The sequence below is a fragment of the Aphelocoma coerulescens genome, chromosome 3 (assembly GCF_041296385.1).
Source record: "Aphelocoma coerulescens isolate FSJ_1873_10779 chromosome 3, UR_Acoe_1.0, whole genome shotgun sequence".
NCBI lineage: Eukaryota > Metazoa > Chordata > Aves > Passeriformes > Corvidae > Aphelocoma > Aphelocoma coerulescens.
The window spans coordinates 44,346,765-44,357,996 of record NC_091016.1 but is presented as its reverse complement, the minus strand read 5'-3'; the positions used below and the strand labels follow the sequence as shown (position 1 = coordinate 44,357,996).

The following is an 11,232-nucleotide window of genomic DNA, read 5'->3' as shown; positions in this document are numbered from 1 at the left end:
GGCAGGGGGGCTCGAACTAGATGATCCTTAGAGTCCCCTTCCAACCCAAACCATTCTATGATTCTGTGGTAAGCTCCTCCATGACTGGGCAATCTATAATGGACTTTGGCGAAATCAGCTTTGGGCCCTTAGGTGGCTAAAATAGGAATGAAGCTTTTGTGCCGGGACTGCTCGTCTTCCTGACAACTGGGCGGGGTTTCTCCGTGATTTTGCAGCTTCAGGTCTCCACTAGTGCAGTGGAAACACCGTTTCTCTGTGGCCTAGAAGTAGCAAAAGGTGAAATCGAGAGGCCACCAGACTGAGGACAGACACATGAACAGGTACACTTGCTCTAGAACGGCGTATTTCGAGCCATGTCTGTGGCAAGTGCAGCCGGCGTCCCGCAGCAGCACGGCCCGCCGGGACTCCCAGCGCTGCGGGAATCCCTCCTCCACCGGGCAGCGCGCGTCACCCGGGCGGCCGGGCCGGCGGTGCGGCCGAGGCCCGGCCCCCTCGATCCGGGTATCGCCGCCCCGGGGCGGCCCCGCCGCCGCCCCCTGAGCCGCGGCGGGAGAGCTGCGGGCTCCTGGGCCGGACGCGCCGCTGTTCCTGGCTCGGCCCGGCCCGGCCCGGCCGTACGTACGTACCGGGGCCCGCGCCGGGCTCGGGGCTGGCGCTGCCGGGACGGTCGGGGCTGGGGCGGCCGCGGGGCGGGCGGGAGGTGAGCGCGGGGCTCCGGCAGCCCCTTGGCGCGGTGGGGCTGGGGGACCGGCCAGACGCCCCTCCGGGCGGCGCTCCGGCCTGACAGCTGGGTTTCCGCCTTTCTGCAGTGGCGCAAAATCCGATTATATGAGTTTCTCGCATGAAAACAAACAAATCCCAGGATGCCGGGATGGTTGAGAGTGAAGGCTTCAGTCCTGCCCACGTGCCGGCGCCCCTCACACCCCCCAAACCCACTTTTGTCTTGTTTTTGCTGCCTTGTATTGCAGAACCTGCGAGAGTTGTAGTGTAACTTTGTGTCAGCAGTTCTTCCAGCCTTACACTTTCGTGATTTCAGAGCAGAGCAAGTCGCTTGGGTAGAGCAGGGGGAAATATCTTAAACTCTTATTGTTGTCTTGCAATTCCAGGACCGTGCAGAAATGTCTCCTTTTGAAAATAAAGGACTAATACTGGGCGTAATGGCAGGGACTGCTGGATTAAGCCTGGTGCTGATTTGGTACCGCAAGATCCGAAAGCCTGGTGCAGCTCTGCGTATGCATGCGTTCCAGGATATTAATTCTGTGGGCTTGCAAAATGAGGCTCCTAACGAGCAAGGAGCAGTAATGGTTTTACATGGAAGGCAACTGCAGATACTAGAAAAATTGAATGGCCTGCTACTAAGCATGGACGAACTGAAGAGAGAGGTGGAATTTCTGAAAGAAGCTATTCCAAAGCTTGAAGCGCTTGTTCGAAATGAGCTTCAAGGAAAACGTGATGTTCAGAGAGTTAGCCCATCACACAGAGCAACAAGGCGGAGAAAAGCAGAAACAGCTTCTGGTGCAAGAGAAACTACCAGCTCTGAAGAGGCAGAAAGTGAAGGAGGGTGAGTTAATAATAATTTGTATATTCTACTGTACACACACAGTGCAAGTTGCATCATTACCCATATGAAACTGTAAAAAGGAGCCCTTTAAAAGTTTTATATAGATTTTATACTTCTGGGAAAAAAAATACAAATGTTCAGATTAGCAGTTTTTAGATCAGAGAAGACTCTTGGTGACCATCTCTGGATCTGCACGATGGCTGAAGTTGGCTTAATGCCAAGCATAATACAGATTTTTTTTAAGAATGTGTTTGGTAACACTGATGCAGTATTGCTACATAGCTTTGCAATGAGAGGCAAAGTTCAGAATAATAGTATAATTTTAAAAGTGCTTCTAGTAAGAAGGTAGCCTTGTGTCTTTGACAGAGTTTGTTCAAACTGTAGAAATGCTCATGTACTTTTCATGCTAATTGTTTTCTATGGGCCTCACAGATGAGTTAGTACAGTGTTCTGCCTGGAGGCATTGCATACTATGGAAGCTACATCTGAGTGGAACCCCTGTACAAGTGGCAATGTTTATGTGTATGTGCTGTTGTATACACTTTCTGGTGGCTCAAAAAGTAATTATGAGGAATTTAGGGTACTGACTCAATAAAGTAGAAAGTTCCTAGTTTTGACCACATCTTGTAGTCCCATTGTAGTTTATGGGATCTTTTATACTCACGAGTTGAGGAACACGCTGGGGGATGATGTGTACCAGGAGTCCAGGAGAGGCACTATATTTTTGTCTTGACATTACTCTCCTGTAATTACAACTTTGTTTTGGTATAATCAGATTAGATACTTAAATGCAATTTACTAAGACTGTGTTTATAGCAACAGAGTTTTTTGAGCCACTTCTCAGTGTGTCTTACACATCTGCGTAGGCAGCATTATGTCTGTAAATTGCCTATCTTATGTCACCTTTTCTCTTTAAAAATATTTTAATTAACTGTAATATTCTGAAGACAGTTAACATGCTGCATATTAATGGAATTCTATTTTTAAGCGTTTCTCCACATTCATTTTCAGTTCCTGTGAGCAGAATTTCTTTTTGTGTTACATCCCAGCCCACATGCTTCACAAGTCATATATTTTGATACCATATTTTAAGACCTGCCAGTTCTATTATGAACCAGTTCTTTATTTTAAGTATTCAGGATTGGCATAAGTATTCGAAGACATTCCTCCTTCATCTGGTGTGGAAACATCTTGGTTCTCTTACTTTCTCAGATTATTTTATCCACTGGTTGGTTTGCAGAGGCCTTCATGTTACAAATAAAATATTCAGAGATGCAGATAAGGCAAAGGGGCCAGTTTATGAATTACCAGGTCCACAAATGCAATACAGGGGTTATTCCACACACAGCATTTGAGAAAATCCTGTTTTCTGATCAGGAGTGATGTGTTGCTCTTTGAGAACAAGCCAAGGACACTTGTGTGTTCAGGTTCTTCTGTGTGACGAAGAAGCTGATGCGATGATCTATACAAGTGATTATAGTGTGCAAGAGCATTGAATGTGTCCTTAAGAGAGGCCTTCTCTGACAAAAATTTGTGTACAGTCAGAAGCAAGGAAGATAATTCAAGGTTATAGTTAACATTAGTCATTTGGCTATGCTCTTTCCCAATGTTATTTTTCAATCCCTTTTGAAAAGAGGTGGGCTTTTTTCCTATTAACACCTTGTGCTTGACGTGCATCTTCTCTAAATTTGACATAATTTAATTTCATTTAAGTAAATTGTATTTTTTTCTTCCTCTTGCAAATAGGTTGTTAATCCTAATGTGTGTACAGTTGCAATGTATGTAGCTTTTTCCAAGGTCTTCTGTAACTTTAATGACTGTGGGGCATGGCCAGGAGCGTCAGTAGCAACACTTGGGTTTTTTCTGGTTTCTGTACATCACCACTTCATATACTGTAGGCATTACACCATGTGCATTGTTTTATACTCTTCTGTGGTGAATTCCAAACACAATGGTGCATTCAGGTGCTTTTTTGTGCACTAGAGAAAAAAAAATTGCTCTTTGTTACAGATAAAACATTTTTTCACCTTTCTGTACTCCCATCTAAAGTACATGCAATGTGTTTCACTGCCTCAGCAGTAATTCCATGATCCAGAAGATAGGATTTTGCTTGAGTTAAGCACTTTTGGTTTTAGTTGACTAATGGGTAGGTGCTGGGAATTGACAGATAAACTAATCTGAAGAGTTTTATGGGTCTGTGCTGGATGACTACATTGATTTCAGGTTTGTAAACTTCTTCCAGAAAAGAAGTTAATACTACCAATTTTTTTTCCATTAAATATTGGAAGCTGACAGTCTCTGATATAGCTCTCACTGCTTTGATCTGCTTTGGTCATATTCTCAATGTTACTTTTGGTATTCAGTACCTTGGGAAGAGAAGCTTTCTATTTTGCCTTCCAAAAATTATGTGTTTCTGGAAGTGGAGAAATATCACATGTGTTTTAGTAAATGAGCTATATTTTTACATAATGACAGATAGTCTGAGCAGGTGCACTGAATGGATGAGACATTACATGCTAAAGAGTCTGTGGTTTCTAGTCTGTGCTTTTCTGTATTCTATTTTTTTTTTTTTAGTTTGTTTCAGTTCCTATAATGTATTAGTGAAAATTTCAATGTTTAACATTTGAGAATGTGTAACAAGCACTCATTCATTTACAAATACAATAAATTGTGTCTAGATGATCACCTGGAATGGAGCATATCACCGAATTCTTCTCTTTGTGATTTTCAAGCTGTTTCCTCCCTGATATGGCAGTGATGAACCCTGGACATAAGTGTCATGTTTGGCACCTGTCTTCAGCAGGCCCAGCGTCCAAGCTTTTCAAATTGCATTTGGTATCAGGCACCAGAAAGGTTCACCACAGTGCATTCTTTTCCAACAGATGTTCTATTTATAATTTTTCCTTGAAATAGTTTAAATAGTCAACAGGAAAAAAACATTTCCCTTGCCTGCTTCTGAGTATCATTTCACGTAGCATTTTTAAATTTATTTTTCTGTTCATTTCTTTTAAATGCAACCTTCAGTTGGCCTAAGACTCCTTTGTGCCAAACTTTTCCTTGAAGACCACTTATCATTGCTGATGGATATGCACTTTACTGGATCATACAGTGCAAATTTGATTCAGATCCATCTGTGACATATAATCACCTTTGTGTGGAATTAGCCAGAGCAGATGAGAGGGTGTTTGTGTCAGCCTGTGTTTTTTTCTAAGTTGTCAGGGAGATGACAGATGATATTTGATCTGTCTAAAAGCTGAAGCGTTGTGAACAGATGATACCTGGTTAGACCCAGTGTCTGCCAATTTACAGACATCACAACACAACTTTTTGAACCACCCAAGTGTGTTTATACCACAGCGGTGTTTTATACCATGTAGCTCAGGGTTTGTTTTAATCCAGTACTAGGTGCTGGGATTTACTGAACTGCTTAGCCACAGTGGGGTGAGTCTCCAGCACAGTTTCCATTTGTTCTTTGAACTTTGAACAGTCCATTTTGATACAACTGATTCCTGTTGGTTGATTGTTGCTACTCATGTTCTTATTACTGTTTTTCTCTTTTATTTAAAATGTAGTGGTAATAAAGGTGAAAATAAGTTGGCACTGACTCTAGACATTTTTTAAAAGTTCTTCCATTTTCTCAAATATTGATCAATGTGTTTATCACACATAAATACTCACTTTTCTGTTTATCATCTGATAAAACCTCTTGCAGGAAAATACCAGGTAAAATTGCAGATTTCTGTTGTATGGAATATTTGTAAAACAAACCATAATGACTCTTCCTTGTTTACTGTTTATTTCCATTTTGGAGTAGTGTCATCAGTCCTTAAAGTCTTGGAGTTTTTAAAGTGTTAAAAAGAATCTCCACTTCTGTTTGTGTCAGTAGTGATTTTTAGTGCTTTAGAATGCATAGATATCTAAGACTATTAGCTGCTTTGTTAAGGCTGATATCACTCAACAATTAAATTGCAATTTATGACATTCTAATCAATCTGTAAGAGGGTCTGTTCCACACTTAAATTCTTTGAAGATTCACAAAGCAGATAAATAAAGGAGGTAGGAGAGAATTTGCCAGGACAGTGGAGATGAGAGGGAATGGGTAAGAAATGACCTGCCCTCTCTGCTTTTTCGTAATTAGTTCCTTATGGGTTCACATGATCTGTTAAATAATGACCTACTTCACACTTTTTCTATGAGTCTGCCAATAAATATATGACTTACCTGATGTCATGTTGTGCTGATTTATGCACAGCCTAGTTTTTGGTAGCAGGGGAAGGCCACAGTGGTGGCTTCTGTGAGAAGCTGCTGGAAGGTTCCCCCGTGTCTGGCAGAGCCAACCTCTGATGGCTCTGAAGAAGGACATGCTGTTGGCCCAGTTAGAGCGGTTGGTAACACCTTTGTGATGACATTATTTAAGAAGGAAATAAAAGCAGCGCGCGGGCAGTTTTTGCCAGGGGTAGCGAGCTGCTGCCACTGGGGCATCCTGTACTGCGTGCGGCGATGCACTGCCGCTGCCATTTTGGCATGCCTGCAGTGACCTTTGCCTGCTTGGCTGCCCTTAGCCGACTGCCCTTAGCCAGCTGCACCGCGGGCAGAAGGGCAGGGGCGGTGGCAGCGGCTTCTCCTTTTTGGCACCCCATTTGAAGAGAGGCATTAAATAGCGCCAGCACTGCCACGGCTGGCACTGCCCGCGCAGTGGCAGTGGGGGCCGTGTGGCTGGCAGCAGAAACATGGCGAACCATTCCCCAGAGTGGAACCTGGATGAGCTCAACCTCTTGGTGCTGCGAGATGCTGCAAGAATCTTTGAATTAGTGAAATTTGTTGATAATGATACCTCTGAGCAGCAATTTTTTTTCTAGTCAGAGAAAGAGGAAGAAGTCAGAACATGTGGAGAAAGACAGCATGGTGGCACCAAGGTCAGTGACAAGAAAGAGGGGGAGGAGATGCTCCAAATGTCAGAGTTAAGATTCCTCTGGAAGCCGTGATGAGGACTATGGTGAAACGAACTTTCCCCCTGTAATCCATGAACTCCACAGGGAGTACAAAAATCCACTTGCAGCCCATAGGAAAGGTGCCCATGCCGGAGCGAGTGGAGGCCGGAAAAAGCTGTAATCCAGTGAGAAACCCAAGGAGAGAGGGCCCCTGCTTCTAAAAACAGAGAGAGAAAGCCCTTGCTTCCAGACTAGAACAGCCTATCCTTAAAAGGCTTTACTTCATGGACGAGAGACCCATGCCGCAGCAGTTCTGGGCAAACTGTTTTGCCTGTGGGAGAGACTCACAGCATAGCAGGAGAAAGGCTCCTCTGCCTGAACAAACTGAAGAAGATCTTGCGTGACGAGCTGACCGAAACCCCCCACGCCCTGCTTCTCCCTGTGCTGTCAGTGGGAAGGAGGGGCTGGGGGGGAAAAAGGTGTTTTAAAGGCTTACTTTACTTCTCATTATCCTCCTCTGACTCTGTTAATAATAAATTTACTTTATACCTTTAAATTTGAGCCTATTTTGCCCTTAGAATGTTTTCTCCCAATCCTTAACTCATGAGCCCTTCATTTTTTTCTCCCTCTTCTGCTTAGCTATAGCAGAGGAGAGTGAGTGAACAATTTTTGTGGGTACCTGGTGTTTTAACCAGTGTCAAACCATGACACATGTGAATTTGATGTTTGGCCTCAGTTTGATATCTGGTCATGACATTTGCTATAATGCTGCTGGAAATCCCTACTGGGCTTATTTGGACTACCAGCCCAATGGACTTGGCTGTCAACCCAACTTGTCAACCAGCCATTATATTTTTGCTGGGAGAATAGCATTTTCTAATAATCACTTCTCTCTGTTATGTAACACTGTAACAGTAGGGATCATAGAAATTTTAGCAGATGTTTATACAGCAAAAGTAAAGAATACAGCATCAACATTGACTTCCAAACACTGATTCCTTACTTTCATATCTACCTGATTATGTAGCATTTGATACAGTGCCCAAATTCCTGTAACTAAGGAAATTGTCTTTACTGCTTAGTTGTTGCTGTTTTATATTATGTAGTGCCCTTATTTTAGGCTGGGAATTATGCAGATCCTCAATGCATTTATCTTTTAATTAGGGGGAATGGAGCATCTAAACCACATGAGGAAAGATACTTTCCAAATGAACTTCATTCATAGTTTTGTGTTGGAGCTTAAAAGACTGTCCCACTCCCCAGGAACTCCCCTGTACATTTGATTAAGTTGGGGCTTTTACAAATGCAGCCATAATATAATTCCCCTGTGCCCACTTCAAAATAACTATGGAAGAACAATGTACTGTGTCTTTAAACAGGCTTCAAAAAATTAAAATAAATGTTCAGTGGTTTAATATAGTCTCTGCAGAATACAGCTTAGGGTGTGTCATCAACTTCAGCATCATCAAGATTATGTAAAACAAATCTGTAGAAACAAATGAAGTTTCCCATCTCTGTTCTGCTCCATGATATTTTTCAGTTTGAACATGTACACTTGGTCTGTGTCTGCATTGTTTTATCCAAATGTATTTTTGACTCCTTTTTCCTGTATCACTGGTTTTTGCAGCAAAACTGTCTTGCCACATCTAGCACTTCTGTAGCTTCACAAGCAGTTGTATTTGTTCCCTTATAGGCTGTAAGTGTATCTGCTCTGATACACTGATCTGTTCTGAAAGCAACATATTCAAAACAGAATATTTAAAAGCTATGATTGATAACCTTCATTTCGACTGCTAGCATTCTGTCCTGGTTATATTTCTGAAAAAAGAAATAGATTTTATATGTTCTGACTTCCATGGCCTACTTCAGTTATTCAGTTACTTAATGTGTATAGTACATTTCATGCTTTTTGTACTCATGGTAACCATTTAGAAAATCTCTGAACCTGGCAGCTGATAGCTTTACGTTATTATTTCTCCCCAGAACACCAGTATTTTCAAAAGTGGAAATGCAGAAGATGAGGCTTCTCTGTCCATTTTTAGTACATAAGCAAAAGACTCCTTTTTAAAAAAAATGCTATCAGCTTCTCCTCTTTGAAATTGGAGTACCCTAGTGTATTCTCAGCACTTTGGACAGTAAGGCCACCTGCTTATCTCTGCTTGATATTTATGCTTTTGCAAATATTTCTTTGCCCTTGACTGCCTTGTGCTGAGTACTTTTACACTAAGCATCATGAATTAATATAAGCTCTTTTCCAGTTTCGGATATTCTGAACTTCAGAATGCTTGAAAAAAATAAGCAATTTATAACAACGGTGTTATTTTTATTGGCTTATATTTAGATCTTAAAAGTGTTTAACAAAATATTGTATAAATGATTGTCATAGCACTTGTATTTTGGTAGTAAGCTCATTCCTATTTCAAAAAATAGGGAAATTGAGGTAAAGAGTTGAAGAGGCCTATTCAGGGTTACAGAACATGTCTTAAAACACATGAATGATTTCAAGTGTTCTGCATTTGAAACACAAGGCTACATGTGTTTCTAATATGTATCTGCATTTTTTAATGGAGTATTAGGCAGCAGGACAGTATAATTACTTGCCTGTTATGTTTGGAATATGACTGTGCTGTCCCTTTGAAGATAAAGGTTTTGTAATAATAACAGTAAGCTTGATATCATTAATAAAAAATCCTTTAAAGTTGGACAACTGGGATAAATTGTGCTCTGAATTTTTTGCTTTTGAATTTAACAATGCCCTTTTTTTTAAGAAAAAACTGGTTATTATTTTCTGTGATTTTAGTTACCTTACTGCTCATACTGATTCTGAAGGAGACTCCGAGGAAGAAAAGAGATGTATGGAATCACCTTACGCCGTGGTGAAATCAGAAGAAGATGAAGACTTATTTAATTTTTTACAGCAGGTGGACAATTTGCACAAGGGTTCAGAGGATGATAAAAAGGAGGGCTTCAGACTGCTGCTTGAGAAAGATGACAAGGTATTATGGATAAACTTAATATTATGTTGCTATTAACTTACGCTTTGCACTGCTTTTGAGAACTTAATGCAAGCTTTAAAATGCACATAGAAATGGAGGATGAAATTTCAAGCATATATTTATAACACAGTGAAAAAGCAGTATTTCAAAGTGGTGTTAATATTCATGATGTGTGGACATAGGAGGTCTAGTGTTTTATATCCCATTCTAATTCAATAACTTTGAGACTTTGTTTGACATAGGAGTTCTTGCATACAACAAAGGAAAATCATGGTCTTTTTTCTTTGTAAATGATACTTACTTTTGCTGGTTTTGGAATAGTCTGTGTGAGAAAATCCTGTAGAATTAATTAGTAACCAGACCTACTGTTCTCAAACTATGAGCATGTAGTCTGCTCATACCTTTCTAATGTCCTTCATGTGAATTTTTCCTTTGACTTTACTGGGCCCAAATGTAATTCCAGGTAAAATTTAAAGGTGGTTTGATGTGCAGCATTCAGTTCAGTGTAACATTTTATTCTGCTTTGGCAAGCATTAGTTCTGACTGTATTTTCATCTGAATATTGGAATACCAAGAAAGGTAGATGAGATATTAATTGTGGGTGAGTGTGGTGCTTATGACCTCCCTAAAGGAAATACACATCACTTTGTTCAGGGATTTGTTGTGCTTTACTGGATTACCCTGTAAATGTTTCTATTAAAATAAGTTTAAACTGATTTATAAAATAAAACATCTTTAGACAGTCTAGGGTGTTTCTGAAAGCTGTATTCGCTTTTGTTCATGGAAAATTGGTCAATTGGTTCTCACATAAACTAAAGGTAGTATGTAGAAGGATGGAAAATTAACAAAAAATTACACCATGTTCTGATTACTTGCTTTAATCAAGTTATTAATTTTAAGCATTATGAAAGTAAACTGTTCAAATCACATTCTGATCAGTTTAATTATGTAGCTGTCCTCTACTTTCAGTATGAAAACTGTGTGGACTTTCTTTGGAGACTTGCACGTGCTTATGGAGATCTGTTTGAGATGACTACTGATGCTGTGGAGAAGAGGAAATATGTAACTGATGGTAAGCAGAGGAAAAATGTTTATGTAGAATGCTGTCTGAATGTAGTGAAGCATGCTTTGAACTTCGGTTAACTTTTCCAATATAAGGAATTTGCAATCCAATAAATGGGAGCATTTGTACTGTAATGATAATGTTTTGTGCAGTAAGCCACCACAGTTTACAACTGCTGTTCATTCTTTCCTCACTGAGAGATCCAAAATCAGTGGCAGAGGAGTATTATAGGTCATAATTGGAGGCTGTTGTCTCTGCAGATTGCCTTAAAATCCTCAATTTTGTTGAGAAACAGATGGATACAGAATGTGAAAAAACCCAGATGCTGTCAGCACAGTTTCTTAATTACATCTTTGGGAGAGCAAAAGGAATAAATAAATGTTGAGGCTGGGTCAAGGTTTAGTTTTCTGCTTTCCTGTGGTAGGGAGCACTCCTGCATCTCAGCAGCCTCTTTTGTGGTGATGGTGGGGATGAAACCTTGTGAATCTGGAGGAACTGTTAACTAGAAACAGAAGTCATCTGTGACAGCTGATGTTGCTTCCAGACATCTCTCCCCATGTGTCCTGTTTGACAACTTAATCTCCGCAAGATTTTGATTTTCTTCTTCATAGCACTTTTTTTTTGGTTGCTTTTAAAAGTATTGCCCTTTCTTTCACTGTCTGGATGAATATTGGCTAGAAA

At 40.7% G+C, this 11,232-nt stretch overlaps 1 protein-coding gene and 1 long non-coding RNA gene across 4 annotated transcripts in view; one reads left to right on the top strand and one right to left on the bottom strand.

Moving 5' to 3' along the window:
* The first annotated feature begins 303 nt into the window (after nucleotides 1-303).
* The window catches only part of RMDN2 (regulator of microtubule dynamics 2), a 48,663-nt gene continuing 37,734 nt past the window's right edge, over nucleotides 304-11,232 (top strand). The window contains exons 1-4 of one of the 3 annotated variants that reach the window (XM_069010012.1): nucleotides 304-320; nucleotides 1,107-1,561; nucleotides 9,293-9,488; nucleotides 10,458-10,560. In XM_069010012.1, the coding sequence (XP_068866113.1) occupies nucleotides 1,119-1,561; nucleotides 9,293-9,488; nucleotides 10,458-10,560 (742 nt within the window). In that variant the 5' untranslated portion in view covers nucleotides 304-320; nucleotides 1,107-1,118. Of the gene's footprint in view, nucleotides 321-542; nucleotides 619-1,106; nucleotides 1,562-9,292; nucleotides 9,489-10,457; nucleotides 10,561-11,232 lie in introns of those variants that run through there. The other 2 variants (XM_069010010.1, XM_069010011.1) reach the window with 2 other exon arrangements.
* Nucleotides 2,664-7,034, bottom strand: LOC138108011 (uncharacterized). The gene is made up of 2 exons (XR_011149822.1): nucleotides 5,783-7,034; nucleotides 2,664-3,540 (listed from the first exon to the last, which is right to left on the bottom strand). It is a non-coding gene; the product is annotated as an uncharacterized lncRNA (long non-coding RNA).